The sequence below is a fragment of the Oncorhynchus tshawytscha genome, unplaced genomic scaffold (assembly GCF_018296145.1).
Source record: "Oncorhynchus tshawytscha isolate Ot180627B unplaced genomic scaffold, Otsh_v2.0 Un_contig_388_pilon_pilon, whole genome shotgun sequence".
In the NCBI taxonomy this organism is placed as follows: Eukaryota; Metazoa; Chordata; class Actinopteri; order Salmoniformes; family Salmonidae; genus Oncorhynchus; species Oncorhynchus tshawytscha.
Window position 1 is genome coordinate 1,397,458 of NW_024609827.1, and position 20,045 is coordinate 1,417,502.

At 42.4% G+C, this 20,045-nt stretch overlaps 1 protein-coding gene across 3 annotated transcripts in view; it reads right to left on the reverse strand.

Moving 5' to 3' along the window:
• The window catches only part of LOC112249825 (serine/threonine-protein kinase MRCK beta-like), a 124,192-nt gene that overhangs the window by 91,469 nt on the left and 12,678 nt on the right, over positions 1-20,045 (reverse strand). For all 3 annotated transcript variants that reach the window (XM_042319168.1, XM_042319167.1, XM_042319169.1), the window contains exon 2: positions 4,328-4,419. In XM_042319168.1, coding sequence (XP_042175102.1) covers positions 4,328-4,419 — 92 coding nt within the window. The remainder of the gene's footprint in view (positions 1-4,327; positions 4,420-20,045) is intronic.

Genomic DNA, 20,045 nt, shown 5'->3' on the forward strand with positions numbered 1-20,045 from the left:
CTCTCAAATGCAAACTATTAAATCAGTTAAAGTTTTTCATAATTTTGATAGTTATTCTGCCTACTTCATGGAGAGTTTTATGAGAGCGCGGTGACATAAAAATGGACGAGCTTCGCGTAGGAGTGACACCATCTGATGTAAGACAGCGGTCGGTGCCACTACTAACTTTTATGCGTTGATCAACTCATAAACGAACAAAATTCACAAATTTGAGCCAAGATGGTAACATGGTGAAATGTGACAGCTGGTAACGTTTTCAGACACATTCAATGATCGAGCCTTGCGTGCTTCTCCGATCAAAAATGAATCGAACATTCCCCATCCCCATTTCTGCCTCAAAATAAATCCCCCTCTACCGTCCATCCCACTTCACCTCTCTCCCTCTACCGTCCACCCCACTTCACTTCACCTTCTCACCCTCCATGCCCCAAACTTCACCTAGTGCCTCCATTATGAGTTTTCCACCTGTTTTGGCCTAGGCTCCATCTTTTCACCAGAAAATGTTTTAGGCTAACAATATAATGCTTACCTTCATAAAACTAACCTTATGTACATCTCCATAGCCCCACTTCACCTTCTCCCCTACCACCCCACTTCACCTTCTCCCCTCCACCCCACCTCTTCACCTTCTCCCCTCCACCCCACTTCACCCCTCCACCCCACTTCACTTGTTTTCTTTAGCCTTGCGTCTCTCAAATGAATCTCATTAAACTTCACCCCTCCACCCCACCCCACTTCACCTTCTCATAATTTTGATAGTTATTCCCTCCACCCCACTTCACCTTCTCCCCTCTACCGTCCATCCCACTTCACCCCTCTCTCACCGTCCATCCCACTTCACCTCCATCTCTACCCCTCTACCATCCATCCCACTTCACCTTCTCTACCCCTCTACCATCCATCCCCTTCACCTTCTCTACCCCTCTACCGTCCATCCCACTTCACCTTCTCTATCTCCCCTCTACCGTCCATCCCACTTCACCTTCTCCCCCTCTACCGTCCATCTCTCCTTCTCCCCCTCACCTTCTCCCCCCTCTACCGTCCATCTCACTTCACCTCCATCTCCCCCTCTATTGTCCATCCCACTCACCTTTTCCCCCTCTACCGTCCATCTCACTTCACCGTCCCCTCTACCCCTCTACCGTCCATCTACACCTTCTCACCCCTCATCACCTCCCCCTTCCCCCTCTACCGTCCATCCATCTCACCGTCCATTCACCTTCTCCCCCTCTACCGTCCATCTCACTTCACCTTACACCTCCCCCTCTACCGTCCATCTCACCTTCACCCCCCTCTACCGTCCATCCCACTTCACCTTTCTACCCCCCCTCTACCGTCCATCCCACTTCACCTTCTCTACCCCTCTACCGTCCATCCCACTTCACCTTCTCCCCTCTACCGTCCATCTCACATCCCACTACACCTTCTCTACCCCTCTACCGTCCATCCCACTACACCTTCTCTACCCCTCTACCGTCCATCCCACTTCACCTTCTCACTACCGTCCATCCCACTCCACTTTCTAAGTCCAGCGAGGGTGAGTTTCTGGGGGGTGAGCTTTTAGACAGCGAGCCAAGGTCCAAGGCGTAGTTGCCTGGAACAGTCTGTACTCGGAGGGATGGTCCTCCAGCAGTCCCTCAAACTCCCTTTCTCCCCGAAAAGTACTTTGTTGGGCGAGGAGAGAGTGGAGGAGAGAGCGAGAGAGACACCACCCATCATAAACAGGAAATGCAGGCCCAACACTTATCTGGAAAGGCATCCTGTAACTTAAGAGCCACAGGAAACTGCAGAGGGAGCAAGGGAGGGCTGAGTCGACAGCAACAATGGCTAACAGGAAGTAGCTGGAGAGTCGCAGTCGTGTTCACACACAAACACACAATGAAAAAAAACTCATAGTAGCAAGTGTGTCCATGCGAGTGACCAAGCTATTGGAACAAGGCCTAATTTGTTAAAATTGACAATAACAATGATTATGTTGAATTAATGGTGTGAATTTAGCAAAAACCGCCACAGAGCATTGGTTTCACACAGTATAATATCAAAGTAAAAAAATGTTAAAAATGCAGAGTCACCACCCTTAAACCAAACAAACCACATCCTAGCTACCAGCTAAAGCACTGAACCCAAGAGGCAGAACAAGTGGCCTTGCCCAGTTTGCAGGAAATGGCACATTTTCGGTGTCTGTGTGTCTGGTGAGTAACACCAAGTAGTAGTCAAAAACCAAGGAGGTCTAGGTATACCACAGACAGGGATACACACAGACACTGCTGGATCAGACTCTCGGTCTCTCGGTCTCCATCGGAGGGACAGAGCAGTTAACGGTCTGACCATTGATTAACTTCGTGCCTCATTGATAAGTTCTGCTTCATTATCTGGAGAGGCCCTCACCTCATTAGACGACAATCACTTCACTGATGGGGAAACATTACGGGAATGTTCCTGAGAACGTTTGTGGTGGTGAACCAACTTCAAGCAATGACTGATGACACCCATCATCAAAACGATAAATGGGGAATGTTCAGAAGGATGCAATGTTACAAAAAAGGTACAAAAATACATTCATTCTGTAGAACAGATACGATTCCCTGTCATGTTGAATTGGGCATTGTGTCATTACATATGTGCAATGTTCCGAACGTTTTAGATCACTAGAGACCTGGTCTTTGCTCTTCGAGTCATTATTTGACAAGGACAGCCATTTCCCTAATCCAGATTGACACAACATCACAATGCATATGTTTTTTTTTTAACCTTACGATCATCAGACATGTTTTCTTTTCTAGGAATGGCCCCATACAGAGGGGCTGGCAGTTGGATCCGCACAAAAGATCTGATTTAATTAACTTTATAAAAGGAACAGAACGTCAAGGCCAACAGAAATTTTACAACAGAAATTACTTGAAGATTTCAGTCTTTTAAGGACACCGTAATTTCTGGTAATAAAAAAAGTTTAAATATTGACCCAGACTGCAGGCAGAGCTGTACATTTTTTAAATTTTATTTTACCTTTATTTAACTATGCAAGTCAGCTAAGAACAAATTCTTATTTTTCAATGACGGCCTAGGAACAGTGGGTTAACTGCCTGTTCAGGGGCAGAATGACAGATTTGTACCTTGTCAGCGCGGGGATTTGAACTTGCAACCTTTCGGTTACTAGTCCAACACTCTAACCACTAGGCTACCCTGGCGCCCCACATTGAACAGACCAAAGTGTGTGTGTGCATTTGTGCACTTTTGTGAACCACGGTCAGGGGACAAAGCAGGCACAGATTGCACCTTTATTAAGGAGTCAAAGCATAGCAGCCAGTCAGAGCCACTGACATTGCCGTCAGGACAGAACTTGTTAGCAATGTGGTAACATGCACATACCACACATAAAAATAAATAAAAAAACGCCCTGATTTGTCCAGGCCCAAAATGGCACATCTTTGCCAGACCAACACCCTTCGGGGACTTGGAAGAGAGAAAGCACTAGAAGACAGGGAGGATGAAGGAGAGAGATAAATGACTATTTTCGGGAAGGAGAGAAGACGGTTTGAGAGTAGCTGAAGGTCACATCTCTCTTCAGGATGCCGACTTTGAACAGCTGAATTATAGTTGAATTCAACTTTGATACATAGAGCCGTAAAGATACTACTACTGTACGCATTTTATTTACCCAGGGAAGTCAGTTAGGATGAAATTATTTTTTTACATTTATGGCCTACCCCGGCCAAACCTGAACGACACTGGGCCAATTGTGCGCCGCCCTATGTAACTCCCAATCACGGACGGATGTGATACAGCCTGGATTCAAACCAGGGACTGTAGAGACACCTTGCACTGAGATGCAATGCCTTCTACCGCTGCGCCACTCGGGAGCAAAATTATTTACAATGTCAGTGCAACAAAAGCATCAGGAGTATGGAATACTGTTAGATCTCAGGATGTTATTTGGGGCAATATTCTTTTTGTGCTAAAGTTATCAGCACTTTTGTTTCCATGACTGATCAAAATTCATTTTCTCGTGGTTTGATCTTGTCCCTGTGCAGGAGACATAGGTTTGGGACATCGAACCGCAATACATATAGAATTGTGAGAATTAATTATCATATCGTATCGTGAGGTCCCTGGCAACTCCCAGCCCTAATGTAATATCTACAAAATGGCCCTGGGACTTCTCTCAACACATAACCACTCTTGATGTCTGAAAACATTTCACAAACTTCGGGCATACCTCTTCTCTCAAGTTTTCCACTCAGTATAGTGGGAGATTAACCCATGTATTTAATGCCAAGGAAGCTCTATACTGAATTGACGAGTGAACAGAGGGTTCAGGCAGTCTTACCTCGCCAAATGCTCCCCTGCCGATCACCTTGAGCATCTCGAAGTCGTCCCTGTGCAGACGCATCTCCTTCACGGTTGTGGTGAACGGCTTCACTGCAAGAAACAAACCAGGAATCAAGAAACTTCAGGCTTACGTCCACAATATCTCACATTATACCATGATATAATGTCTTGTTATTCACATGTTCGGTTTTAGCCTAAAGGTTACGTCACCAGACTTGCTACCATGTGCATGAAGCATGAGCAGTAGGTCTGTAGGTCCCTCAAAAAGGTTCTCAAACATAGGATGAACCTGTGTGACTTATCCGCGCCTGTTGTTGCACAATCATATCAAAAAGACCATTGATGTTTCTTACTGCCATTAGTCAACACTATCCAATGAAATGAAGGTGTCCACTTCCAGGAATACATGTGTGTGTTATACTGATGTGTTCCGTACAGTGTGATCAAGGAGGGTCTGCAGCAATGTTAGTACCGGCACAGAAAATTTAACTTAGGCTTTTAAGTGCTGCCACTTTAATTTGTTTATATGCCTGAACTCCATCATAAACTATCTGGGCAAGGGCAGCCAAGTATATTTGTGTATGTTTATTTACAAAATAAACCTGTCTCCACCGTGCACTGGTCAAGAGAGGGGAACCAAACAGCATGTTGGTCGTAAGGCAGTATGGCTGGTCAATAGACCTCACAACAGAGCCATAGACTAAGCGCTTTACTCCATCCCTCTACCCCTCCTCCCTGTTTTACAAGGCTCTGCGGGGGGGGGCTAGCATGGCCTGCGAGTTGCCGAGCAGTAGCACTCCTTGCCATATGAGGACATGCAGACTGTCTCCCTGAGCCTGTGAAGAGGGTGTTTATCACTCCCAAGGTGATAAACTCTAAAACACACAAGAGAGAGACGTGTGTTCCCCTCCATGGGGGGGTAACGGTGTGGGTCGAGCATCAGCTGCTCCCACTGGGCAGATCCTTCAAGCGCCTACACACAGACTGACGGGTTTATGACTCAGCGATGGGGCTCACGAAAGGGTCGCGATACGCCCATGACACTCACATGACGTGTGTTACAATGGCTACCGCAAAATGTTAGAGAAACGTGCATGATAAAATATGTGGAGAATTATCACCGATGATAAGAGCACACTTTGCCTTCAGATCCATGTTCGTCTAAACAAATAATAATAATCCCTGATGTGATTGATCCGGCTGGTAGCCTAGTGATTAAGAAGTTAGGCCAGTAACCAAAATGTTGCTGGTTCGAATCCCTCTGTCGATGTGCCCTCGAGCAAGGCACGTAACCCTAATTGCTCTGGATCAGTTGTCTAAAAATACGATTTTTTATTTTTTACAAAATGTACTGTTCAGCTGAAGCCTCACGGCATGCAAGACACATTGGGTGAGGTGTTGAGGATTTCCTTAACCCATACAAATGTGTATAGGCATTGTCCCCTTGACAGAGCAAGTAGCTGTGGGCCAAGCGACCACCCACCCATCACCCACCATCTAAAGCTGGTCACGCAACAAACACCTTGACAAAGTCTATGGGTCTCGTTCTATTACCGAAACGCAAGAATTACTCACAAAAACCACTTAAACAACATTCAAGAAACCAAGTGATGCAGAATGTATTAAGGGAGACTATCATACAATGATAGGGGAAACGCATTCAATAAAAAAAAAAAATGGCATAACAATGGGTGGGGAGGACCATTGAGGACTAGCCCAGCCATGCAGTTTGACCATATGACTCTGGTTTCACTAGCTTGTGTAGGCTCAGTGCTCTGGGAGGATATGGCATTGATGGCCTGAAAGATTACGTAAACCAGCATTCCGAAATGAGAGCCGATTATAAATCCCATTTGATGCCCTGCATATATGCATACCAAGAAAACAACAGTGATAGGCCTACATGGTGGCCTTGGTAGAATAAGGAAAGACAACCAAAATGATTGACACACACTAGTGTCTTTGTACAAGCACCAGGCATCCCATTTCAACTGAAGAGCCAACCTTGTTACTCCAACAAAGCCCCTTAAGAGACAAAGACCCGTCTTTCATATTCTGTGTGGGGGGTTCATATGTGTAATCCGATAATCCTCTCAGCCTAAATAACGTGGCATTTCTATAAATTCACAAACGCCCAGTCTCCTCAATTACAATAAAATCCCTCTGAATGATGACGTGCCAAAAGTGGGGGGGCAAAAGGTACAGAAGCTTCATCTGATCAACATACTTTTTATATTTTTATTTATTTAACCTTTTATTTAACTAGGCAAGTCAGTTAAGAACAAATTTCTTATTCAGGTGCAGAACGACAGATTTGTACCTTGTCAGCTCGGGGGTTTGAACTTGCAACCTTCCGGTTACTAGTCCAACGCTCTAGCCACCCTAGGCTACCCTGCCGCTACACTGACTACTGTTCCACTGCAAATTTAGCACCTCATTTCTGCGACTGAAATGAGTGGTGTTAATCTATAAAAGTACTTGCAGTTTTTTTTCTCTCGCAAACATCACAACGGCATGAAAGGAATTGTAAAGCGCTGCTCATGACTTTTTTATTCATAGCTCAAACTAATTAGGCTTCCAGACCGAGCGCGGCTTTGGCAGAGGTCTTCAGCACATATAGTAGGCTACTTCGACACTTCTGTCAGCCAGTGTCTGAACTATTTGAGTAGTTGGGAGTTCCCTTTGGCAACATTATGCTCAGAGAATTCAGTTGGTGATCCTCGTTCTTCTGGCTCACATCTGCCAAATGGGATACAGTAGGACACCTGCAGTTTTGACAGCTGCTTTAAGCTCCCTTACAGATCCAGAGGGTATCCGCTTGGCACAGCACAGAGTGCCACTTGGAGAAGGGGCAGGGGGCAGTAAGAGGCATCAGCTGCTCACACTGATGGAAAGAAGAACCATTGTCTTTTAATTAAATAGATGACCGTTAGCCCTAAATGAATGCCATTCATGTCAACGCAATGACGATTTGTGGACTTGCAGTGCAAGATGTTAAAAAAGGAAGCTTGAATTTCAAGTAGGGCTGGGCGATATGGCAAAAAATATATCACAATATTTTCCACTTTTGACAGTATTTTAGGTTTTTGAATATTAATAGTTCTAAATATGCTTTATGAGTAACTGCTTTCTCCATTTTGATTGTTTTATACTGTTCAATCACACTTCAACCAAAATTTGGAATACAGTGGGCACTTTGAATACAGTGTTGCTAGGCATGACAACGAATGAAAAAAAGCCAGGGAGGGGTTATTGTGACAGGGTAGGAACAAAAGTTTGTCAGTGTTTCCAAGTGGACCCTAATCAGATGTTACATGAACATTTTACCTTACTTGATGTAGCAAAAATATTTATGCCTCGCCTTTTTCTCCGATTTAGAATTGACCATTGCGCAGACATGCTGATCTATCATGCTGTATTAGCGAGCAATGTTTGCACTGACTAAGTACATTTAGCTAGCTAGCCAGCTAACTAGCAAGTAGCATTAGCAGCTAACACGATTTAATTTAGCCACAACTTGCTAAGAAAACAAACTGTTTGCAGCCAAGATACACAAACTAATAAAGTAATTATAGAAAGCTCGCCAACAATTTTTCAGTGGGAATCGCTTTTGGCTCCTCGATTTGTCGCTAGATAACATTCTGCAGTTGTTGTGAGGTCACAGCTGAGGTCCCCCCAACGAAGACTTTTCGCCCCCTCTCCTGCCGCAGACCCCCTCCCCTTGTTTTTCAGTCTGTGTGTGCACCGTTGCTATGACTTCTGTAGCAGACAGCTTCTCCCACTCTCGTTTGTGGCAGAAGAGTAGGAAAAGTCGCTAAAAGCTATCAAAACCATCCAAACTCTGACAAAACTTCCCAAAAGCAGCCTGAAATGTAGATTAATTTGTCGCTAGCCTCTTTTACCAAAGTTGCTCAAATTTGCAACACTATGGGAGTGAAGAGCAAAATGTGGTTGTGACTGGTGGTATCCTTCAGTGACGGTGCGGGGCTTGGTGTGTGTGGAAGGAGAGGGACGACTCAAGTACCAAACGGAGTAAACTATAAAAACTAACAATTACACAAGGCGGAATGGCGTAACATAAACATTGAAATACCATTATACAAGGTAACGTAAAACCCAAACTGATCCGTACATCAATACCAGTATATTATAAAATACGGTATACCTACCAGCCATAATTTCAAGCGAGAACATGTCAGGGGGAATTAAGGAAAAACAACATGTATTTTTTTTGCTATATGAACCATTAGCCCAAATTGTATACGTTTTCTTAATAGGACAGGATAGAGTGGGCGGAGGTAATAAATCGTGGATGTCTCACAATAATATAATCTAGACCGGGTATTCTCAAACTGGGGCATTGCCGTCAGGGGTAAGCCAAATAAAAATCTAAAATATATATTTTTATATAAAAAAAAAATCTTCACATTTCAAACAGTCCATTTATATTTTCCACGAAGCTATACATTTAGGGGAGGTTTTTTCCCCTCCTCGCATGAGTTGCCTCGTTTCACTGCCAAAAATAACATTAAACCATCAAGTGTACAGCGAAATAACACCATGTCAAATACAGGTAGCCTAGTCAAATGATTAACATCCACTAGCGGTCCGTATGCAGCCAAACGTAGCTGCTGCTCATTCCGTTTGCACGAAAATTCATAAATGGTTAAAAAAAATAAGGCCCGTGTCCATAGACACACATACAAGCTCTACTGGTAGTACTGCTACTACCAGCAGTAATACACCTGCACCTGTCGATGACAAGTTGTTCTGCTTTCACGAGCACATCCAATGCAAGCATCAGTAATTCAACATTTGTTGTCAGCCCAACTAGCATGAACACTGACAGTTGTGAATCTGATGCAGCCGAAGAGCTACTGTCCCTTAAGCACCGAACAGACAGGGATGTTGGACCACGAAAGAGGCGCAAATATGATGAGAACTACATTGATTTGGGGTTCACTTATATTGGGTGCCTTTCCTCAGCCACTGTGTTATACGTGCAGAAGTACTCACACACAACTCAATGAAACCTTCACTCTTGAGCAGACATTTAGAAACAAAAACATGCCAATTTGAAAAATAAGCCACGGGAGTTTGAGCGAGAATTAAGACAACTTTCGAGTAATAAGACATAAAAGCAACAGATACCATTAATAAGGGGCTAGAAGCATCTTATATGGTGAGCTACCGAGTGGTTTGGACAGGCAAGCCCCTACTATTGCGGAGGACTTAATTCTTCCTGCTGCCGCGGATATGGCAGGGACAATGCTGGGGGAAAAGGCCCAAAAAACTATACAGACAATGCCTTCATTAAACAACACTGTTTCATGACAGATCAGTGACATGGCGGGAGATGTTTTGAAATAATTACTGCTTCGCAAACAAGCCAGTGAATTCTGTGTGTTACAGCTGGATGAGTCAACAAACGTGTCGGGCCTGGCACAGCTCCTGGTATATGTCCGTTATGTTTATGCGGGGTCAATTAAGGATATTTTTAAAGTACTGGACAGCTTTGTGACATCAAATGGACTTTGGTGGTCAAGATGTGTTGGTATCTGTACTGATGGTGCAAAAGCCATGACAGGGATACATAGTGGAGTGGTAACGCGCGCGCAAAGCAGTTGCTCCCGACGACACTTGGGTACACTGCAGCATCCACCAAGAGACTCTTGCTGCCAAAGGCATGCCTGACAGCATGAACGGCATGTTGGACACTACAGTGAAGATGGTTAACTATGTTAAAAGCAAGGCCCCTGAACTCTCGTATTTTCTGCACTATGAAATGATATTGGCAGTGACCATGTAACACTTTTACAACATACAGAAATGCGCTGGTTATCAAGGGGCAAAGTATTGACACGTTTTTTTGAATTGAGAGATGAGCTTAAAAGTTCTTTACTGATCATAATTTTCACCTGTCTGACCGCTTGACTGATGATGACTTTCCTCACACGACTGGCCTAAATGGGTGATGTTTTTCTTGCCTGAATGATCTGAATCTAGGATTACAGGGACTCTGCAACTATATTCAATGTGCAGAACAAAATTGAGGATATGTTTAAAAAGTTGGGAGCTCTTCTCTGTCTGCATTAACAAGGACAACACACAGGTCTTTCCATCATTGCATGATTCTTTGTGTGCAAATGAACAAGCTTACAAACAAATGTCAAATGTGATATAGCGAAGCACCTAAGTGAGCTGGGTGCGCAATTATGCAGGTACTTTCCCGAAACGGACGACACAAACAACTGGATTCGTTATCCCTTTCATGCCCTGCCTCCAGTCCACTTACCGATATCTGAACAAGAGCCTCAACGAAATTGCAACAAGCGGTTCTGTGAAAATTGAATTTAAAATGAGAAGCCACTGGCAGATTTCTGGATTGGGCTGCGCTCAGAGTATCCTGCCTTGGAAAATTGTGCCGTTAACCTCTAGTGACACCCCATCCCGTGAACGGAACCGTTGTCATCATCTGACACTAATTAGCATAACGCAACAGACATAAATATTCCTAGAAAATATTCCTATTCATGAAAATCACAAATGAAATATATTGAGGCACAGCTTAGCCTTTTGTTAATCACCCTGTCATCTCAGATTTTCAAAATATGCTTTACAGCCAAAGCTAGACAAGCATTTGTGTAAGTTTATCGATAGCCTAGCATAGCATTTTGTCCAGCTAGCAGCAGGTAACGGTCACTGAAATCAGAAAAGCAATCAAATTAAATCATTTACCTTTGATGAGCTTCAAATGTTTTCACTCAAGAGACTCCGTTAGATAGCAAATGTTCCTTTTTTCCAAAAATATTATTTTTGTAGGCGAAATAGCTCAGTTTGTTCTTCACGTTTGGCTGAGAAATCGACGGGAAATTGCGGTCACTACAACGCCGAAAAATATTCCAAATTAGCTCCATAATATCGACAGAACATGGCAAACGTTGTTTATAATCAATCCTCAAGGTGTCTTTCAAATATCTATTCGATAATATATCAACCCGGACTCGTGGCTTCTTAGTAGGAGAGAGAAACAATGGCCGCATTTGTCCTTTACGCACCAAACACTATGAGAGACTTCAGCTGACCACTGACGCAATGTGGACGTTCAGGCTCATTTTTCGAAATAAAAGCCTGAAACTATGTATTGTGACACTAGACACATTAGGGAAGCCATAGAAAAAGTAATCTGGTTGATAGCCCATTCACTGCTCAATAGGGACGCATAGGAACGCAGAGCCTTCTAAATAAGAGTCCCTTCCTGTTTGGATTTTTCTCAGGCTTTCGCCTGCAACATCAGTTCTGTTATACTCACAGACAATATTTTTACAGTTTTGGAAACTTTAGAGTGTTTTCTATCCTAAGCTGTCAATTATATGCATATTCTAGCATCTTGCCCTGACAAAATATCCCATTTTTTTTCCCAAAAATGAAAATACTACCCCCTAGTCACAAAAGGTTAAGACACTGTTGCCCTTTTGAAAAGAATGATCTGATTTACAGCCAATCAGCATGCTTATTGCAAACACCATTCCACTACCACTGCATTGGTGGATTTGAGTTTGTGGGTGTACTATTTTTAGATTTCAGTGCAGCATTTGATTTAGTGGATCATGAAATAATTTTGACAAAATTAATGCATTATGGTTTTAAGGAGGTAGCATTGAATTGTTTACAGTCATATCTAACTGACAGGAAACAGTCCACCTATATCAATGGTTAATTTTCTTCCCCTTGTGTGTTAAACTGTGGAATACCGCAGGGCAGCTGCCTTGGGCCACTTCTTAATTTAACATATACCAACAATCGTCCCTATGCCTTAGCTGAAACTCAAGCTACTATATTTGCAGATGATACAACAATTTATGCAGCAAGACAATCGGTTCAACAGGTACAGCAAGCTTTACAAGGACATTTGGAGAATATCAGGGAGTGGGTTTGCCAAAACAAACTTGTTTTAAACACCAAGAAAACCAAAGGTATGTTGGTCTGTTCAACTAGGAAAAGGCCAAAACAGCATGGGATACAATTAAGTATGGGAGGAGTACAAATTGAAGAAGTGGCAGAAACCAAACTGTTGGGAGTGCAGTTAGACAACTGCTTATCATGGTAGTCTCAAATAATGAATCTATATATATTAAAACAGCATGCATAATCAGAAGGATAGCTAAATATTTACCAGGAAAAAATCTTCAGCAAATAACACAAGCATTGAGAGAGAACTACTGTTCTGTGGTCTGGGGAAATGCATCATCTAGTGAAGTTAGGAGGCTGCAGAATGCACAGAACAAAGCAGCAAGGATTGTTTTAAGGTGGAGATGTGGTTCTTCTGTTGCAGTCATGCGCAGTGTTCTTGGTTGGTCATCAATCGACAAGATAATTGAAAAAAACATGCTTATTTTATTTCATTATATACATAATTTAAAACGGCCAAGTTGTATTCACAACGGTATTCAGTTGGTAAGAGACAGACATTCAGTAAATACTAGGAATAGATTGTCCACCATCTATGCGTTATACAGACAGAAAAGAGAAATAGGCTAAATAAACATTTAGATTTAGAGCAATGAAGAAATGGAATAAATTAACTAGAAACCTTTCAATATATAAATTTAAACATTTTAAAACGATTTAAAAATAATGCATAGAAATGTTGTGGGACTATAGTAGATGAAGTATCAATATTTTTTAGATTGAGTATTTATTGGGTCATTATGTATGTTTTGTAATAGTGTGTTATATGTGAAAATGTGTTTGTATTATAAATTGTATTTTAATGTTTAAGGACTCTTGGAAGATTAATCCAAATGGGGACTAAAAGAGATCCAAATAAAAATCTATCAAAAGCAACCACGTACCTATGTGAGAGTGGATTCTCAACCCTCACTAGCATGACAACTAAATACAGGCACAGACTGTGTGTGGAAAATGATTTAAGACGGAGACTCTTTCCAATACAACGTCGCAGAGTTATGCACATCCTTTCAAGCACACCCTTCTCATTAACCTGTGGTGAGTTATTCACAAATTTCAATGAACAAAAAAAGTGTTTTATGTAAAGAGCATCATTTTTGATTTTTATTATTATATTATTAAATGGTGCCCTGGTTCTTTAAGAGGCCTTCGTCACTTCCCATCAGCCGGATTGCGACAAAAAAACTCACTCATTCTTATGTTTAATAAATGTATTGTATATTGTGTGTGTGGCAGGCTTACAATGATGGCAAAAAACAACATTTGAGAGTGCGCCGACCCGGGTGCTGGAGGATGAATGTTTGAAGGGGTACGGTACGATAAAAAGTTTGGAAACCACTGACCTAGATAGAGGGAATAATGACAAACGTCAGCCAGTGCTGTATGACACCGGAGTAATGACATAGGCTACTGGTGACGGAGCACAGACGTGAGGACAGTCCACAGGGTATAGACTGGGACTGGCAGCCCTATTCAGAGTCCGACCCTGACGGATGTGCAGCACTACCCTAAGTGAACTCAATAATCTACAGCAGCAAGTCTCTCCCCTGCTCCCCCGCAGTATGGGCCAGACTGTCCAGCCCCATTCATCATCATTACCAAAGCATGGGTTCTCAGACGGAATATTTTCACACAATAAGCCTGGGTCAGTTATGTCATTTTGAGGACAGACTGCTGTCCCGAAATAGAATCGTCCATCATTGAGATATTTCTAGGACTTTGTTATACCTAAAGTCTCTAGTTAGTGGATAATCTTCAGTTAAGTCTTTACGATATCTTCAACCCTTGTACATGGTACTATTTTAGTCTTAACACTTGCCTCAGTTTGAATGAATGGCTCTTTATGTAAATACTTATCAGAATTAAACTGAATAACCTTTCATCAAATGGCAAACGACTTCCTGTGTTTTACTCAACGTACAAAACAGCCACCAGTGGCACCCGCTCTCAGCTCACATCAAGTCTGGGACTGGGTGGATGTGATCCAACAACACTTCACCCTGAATTACTAGATATAAATATATGTCTCCAAAACAGCCGTTTCCCCAGAGGCTCAGGGAAGACATTATAACAGACAGACATTGAGCAGGAGACCACAGGAGAGAGAATGGTGTGCACTGTTTTCAACTGCCATTCAAATTACACCCCTGGTTCAACCATGGTGGGATTTGAATAAAAATGCATTAATAACTGAATATCTGTGATAGAGAGTGGACGATAAGGCCCCTTTTGTCCTGAACTCGTCAGGGGGAAAAGGCAGTGGTCGCTGGTACCGTGTTAACACTGCACACACTGTTCATCTGTCTACATAGGGTCAGTCATGGAGACCAAGGGACACCATCGTTTGGCTTGGGGCAGGGACAATGTTGTTGACCCTGTTGTGCATTTGGACCACTCCTGAGGGCCAAGTTAGGTCAGCGTTGTTAACATTGGCAGTTTGTCGGAGGCTTGAGGGGTAGGAGGAGGGAGAGGAATGCATTAAAGACCAAGAAGGACAGTCTGAGCTCAGTTCCAGGCACTGAGACATAAAAATAAAAACTGTTCATTCATTCAGATGAACTGCAGCAGTGCATTTCCTCAGCCCCCATACTTGTTTCACTATTATGTCTCTGCTCTGCAAGCTGTGCCAACATTAAATGGATGCCACTGCTAATGCAGAATACACTAATTCAACAGAATGGTTGATGGGTTCCTGACTACTTACCATAAGTAGCATTCATACTTTACATTTTATTTGCCACTTTGCAGTTAAGACAGAGCTTTAAATCCTTTCAGATCCCGTTCCCTGTTCTGACTTGTAGCCTAAACACATCAGTGAATACACCAGACACTAAAACCATGCAAATGGCAACCCAGCTCCAGTGGCTGCTTCTTCCTTGTGAGTCAAAACAATTCTATTCATCTTTTATTTATCAGTTTGCTTGGCAGGCGCCATTATCTAGGGTGACTTGGTCTACATTTTGATACACTGTGCTGCTCTAGCTTGATAGGCTTTCCCTTGATTCCTGGAACTTGGCTCTCAAGACAAAACCAACTGAAAGGGCAAGACTAAGCACTTCCGTGAAGGCATATGGAATACTACCCCTGACAAGCGATTTTTAAACCGATTATTTGTAATGGAATCGCATGGAGATTTCATCTGAATTCCCGACATGTCCGCAGTGATTGGCAGGGTATCCGAGGTCCTGTAGAGCATGCTGAGAAATGCTTGGGGATGAGTGACATGGGAAGGGGTTCCATAGATGAAACTGCGAGGCCAGGGGAGGGGGTCTGTGAACAGGAGGTGATGTGCTGTCGCCATGAAAACGTGTCTGATACAAACTTACAAAGTATGCATGAGCAGATGTTCATATCACTCCCAGGTTCACAGCCAGATGCAGATTGGTTTCCGCCTCGGGCAGTGGGGCAGTTGAAGGCACTAAGATTAAGACTTTTATAATGTTCCAAAAATTGTCATTTTCCTTTCCCTTAGCCTCGAGTAAGAAATCTCTGCTGTTTGCATTACACCTTGTGCCATCACTTCTAACTTGGAAAAGGGGTCTTCGCAAACATCTATCTGTTTCAACAGAAATCAAAGACTTTGCTTATTCCTAATATTTAGAGATTGAAAATGGTTGAAAAATATACACCTTAAAAAAGATAGAAGCATAAACATAACATATGGATTGCAAAGTTACCTCACTTTTCTATTTATCGAGTTATTACATAAAACTTATCAGAATTCCAAAGAATGTGTGATGTAATACGGAGGACCCGGCAAGTCAGCCTACTCCCTGTAATGTAAACTTCAACAGAAATAACTTCAAAAAAGTACAACTTCAAATTAAACGAAATCATTTGCACTCACGACTACTGGTTTCAATGACATTTTCAGCCAACTTACAAGTAAATACTTCACGAATGTATTGTTACAAATCAGCTTGCAAGGTTGCTAGCCAACTAGCCTGCTAACATTAGCCCTACTAGCACTGCATGAGTCAGCCAGTCAACACACAGCTTACATCAACATTAACAGTCTTTTACTGCAGTGGGCTAAAACAGGGCCACACAGAGTGTTTCTTGTTAGTCTTAAATCTACTTTGAAATTAAAGTATACACCTCACACACATGGTTATGGGCTCCAAAACAAGAAAACACCTGTACCATGTCAGATATAAAGTTGAAATGTATTATATTGGGTTTGCATCCCAATATTACACTTTATATCCATCACAGAAGACTGAAATCACACAAAATAATTTGACATAGAAATAATGTTAATTAATTATAAAATTATGAAAAATATGAATAACATTCCACCCATGAGGCCACTATTCATTTGACTGCAGGAAAGGGCTAGAGTAAACCAAAGTATTAGAAATACATATCGCCATTAACCAATAATCAAAAACAATTACTGGTATATGCAGTTCTCTTAGCCAGCAAGCCAACCAGCTAAATTTAGTTATTTTAGCCTGCTAGCTACCATAGCAAGCTAACTACCCTAGCCAGCCAAGCACCACGGTCAAAATAGCGAAGTAGCTGACGGCTAAGTTAGCTACCAATGTCAAAGAAGATTCAAGAACAGCCTTTCAGGAGGGAGAGTCAGCTAGCTAATCCAATAGCGATTGTGAGGCAAATTCACATTGAATTCACCCGGTTTATCGCCATCACTGCTTACATTCATGATGTACCGGTATGTCGGTAGGAAATAGAGGAAGCAGGCTTGGCACAGCACCTGGACTCAGTCAGTCTCATTCCAAATCCTCACTTCCACTGGTAATACTAAGCTATCGAAGTACTCGGAGGTGAAATGCGCACCGCATAGTGTAGACGTGTGCACAGTTCCCATACTCCAATCTGCTTGCGTCACCTGGAAAAACCATTCTGACTTCAAAACCCGCTTCTCATTTTTGGGCCACAAATTAGTCGTAAGCCCATCCTTGTGGGTATTACTGCACTAGCTACAAATGACAGAAAACTACTAAAACTGCCAAAAGCACAGGAGAAGAGTTGCAGTTTTTTTGCATTAATTTAGATGGTTTCTTCTTCTGCTCACCAGTGCCAACACTTGGTTTGAAATGTAATTAAATACTTGCATGGCTAATAGCTGACTTTAGCCAGAAGGAACATGCTAGGTAGCAATAGTGCATTGTGGGTAGCTCCAAATATATTCAGGATTAAGTTAATATGTAAAAATGCTAAAACATAACTATGTTTGTAGTTATAGGTAACCAGACGGCTCATCCACATACTTATGTACATATTCTCATTCACCCCTTTAGATTTGTGTGTATTAGGTAGTTGTTGGGGAATTGTTAGATTACTTGTTAGATATTACCGCACTGTCAGAAATTGAAGCACAAGCATTTCGCTACACTCGCATTAACATCTGCTAACAATGAGTATGTGACAAATCAAATTTGATTTGACTAAAACTAAGTTAAAGTTTTTGACCACACAGTTGTTACTTTGGTGAGTAACCTTTAATAAATAAAAAATATTTACAATCTTGGCTTTCATTTTGCATGCTCCTGTAAACTATACAAAGGTGCTCATCGGTTCTTTTTACATGGAAATGCAGGAATTTTTCCAAATATGCTACAACTACGCTACATAAAATATTCACACATTTAAATGTATATATTGGAAGATTCCTTATATAAATTCCCCAACGCCATTGAAAACCCCAGCTGTTCCTCCAGCAGCATCAGGTCATGAGAAAACTCCTTCAACTCTATCTAGGAGGGAGCAGTCACTCAAAGACTGCACTTGCCATATTGGAGTACTGACCCTGATGACTCACACAAGCCTGGCTGGATGCATTGCCACTCACTTCACCAGCCATGCCATCAAAATTATTCAACCCCAGTTAACCATCTCCTTCCCCTACCAGCCAATGATTCTGGCAGGCACAACATGGCTAACAAACATTGGTGGGGTTGTCTAATTGAGACAGCCATGTCAGAAGCAGGGCCTAATCTGTGTTTAAAGGCCCAGTCCAGTCAAAAATATATTATATATGTTTCCACACTATAAGTTTGGAATAATACTATAATGCCATTTTAGTTTAAGAGTTGTTTGAAAAGACCCCCTGAAATATCTGGGATGGAGTTTTGGCCTTCCATGGTGACATCACCATGCAGTAAATTAGTTAGACCAATAAGAAAGAGAGTTCCGAACATATAATTAGGAATTTGAATACAAATTGAACAGGATCTTTATGGTTCCAAACCTCGCTGCCAATAACAGATAGTTCAGTGTCACTCCCCACTCGGACCACTCCGACAGTCCTAGCGAAATACTTGAGAAATTTGCCATTGTTTCTTTATAATTGTTTGAATTGAAAACAATCACAGGAAGGTGTTTAATTGTTAATCAGAAATTATTTGATTTAATTGAAATGATTTGAATTATTAGATTTTTTTAAACGGCTTCATTGGCCTTTTAAGCAGAGGGTGGGTGGGGAGGAGGTGGCTGGTAGCAGGAGGTTAAACCATCAGGACTCCTCCCAGGGTTAATCTATTATCCAGCACCAGCTGCCACACATCCCCCCCCCCTGCCCCCACCACACCAGCCATTTACAAGCGGCGCCATACTTGGCCTACTGCTCGCTGTGCGCTCGGCTAAGCCACTGGGACCATAGCACCGGGCATCTCGGTGTACCCTACTGGGGAGCATCCAGGCCCAGGGATCAGGACACAGGTAGTGTGTCACGGAAGATAAAGCCGCTGTGATGGAGGACACGCAGCGGGGACCTCCAAGACTCAGTGGGATTTGCCTCAGGGTCCTGTGAGGGATAGCTACTATGTTGCAAGGTGAGCTTCCGAACATTGAAAGACCATGAAAACCTGGTCTGTTCTCTTTCTTTGCAACATTTTGAATTTATATTTCATCAAGTCCCCGACAGAACTGTCCCGCCCCTGAAATGTTGTCTTGGAAGGTGACTGTAGGTTCATGGGTTCAACTTGGTACCGTCCTTCAGGCTTTGCTCCGTCTTGACACCTTGGCAAAGGATGACAAATGGCCACAGCCCTTCCTGGACAGGCCTCTTACCCAGCAGGCCTATAAAACCCCATTAACCCACTTCCTCCGTTGCTGCATTTAAGACGCCAATTGTTTCTTATGTGGTTTCCTCTTCTTCGTCTGCACTGATAGAACAAAAAAAAATATCTAATTCCCAGCTGGCATCCACCAAATTGCATTTACAGATCAGTGCAGATGAATGAGAGGGAACATAGGGAGGAACAGAAGTGAACAGCCCTGAACAAACAGGAAACTGAGGTGACAAGGTTCCCTATGACCTGGACCATCTATGGTCTCCACTCCATTTGCCTGCATGAATAGTCACATGATACTTGGAAGCTTATAATTATAAGGCCCTGATAGATTGTGTTCAGATTTGTATTGGTGTTACTCGCATACTCTTGCTAAATAACAAAAGGCAAGGACAGCAGGTTAATGGCAGCTTTACTCAGCCATTGTTGTGGTAGTCATAGATACATGTGCGTTGTGAGCCTGTAACAAAATTTAACATGTTCATATCACATGACTGATTCACTGATTTCTCTCAAGTTATCAAGTAAGTAACAGTTAGTTTTTCAATTAGGGCAATAAAGCAACATTCTAAAACTGTGGTAGTCATAGATAGTTGAAGTCATAGATAGTTGAAGTCAGAAGTTTACATACACCTTAGCCAAATACATTAAAACTCAGTTTCACAATTCCTGACATTTAATCCTAGTAAAAAATTCCCTGTCATTAGG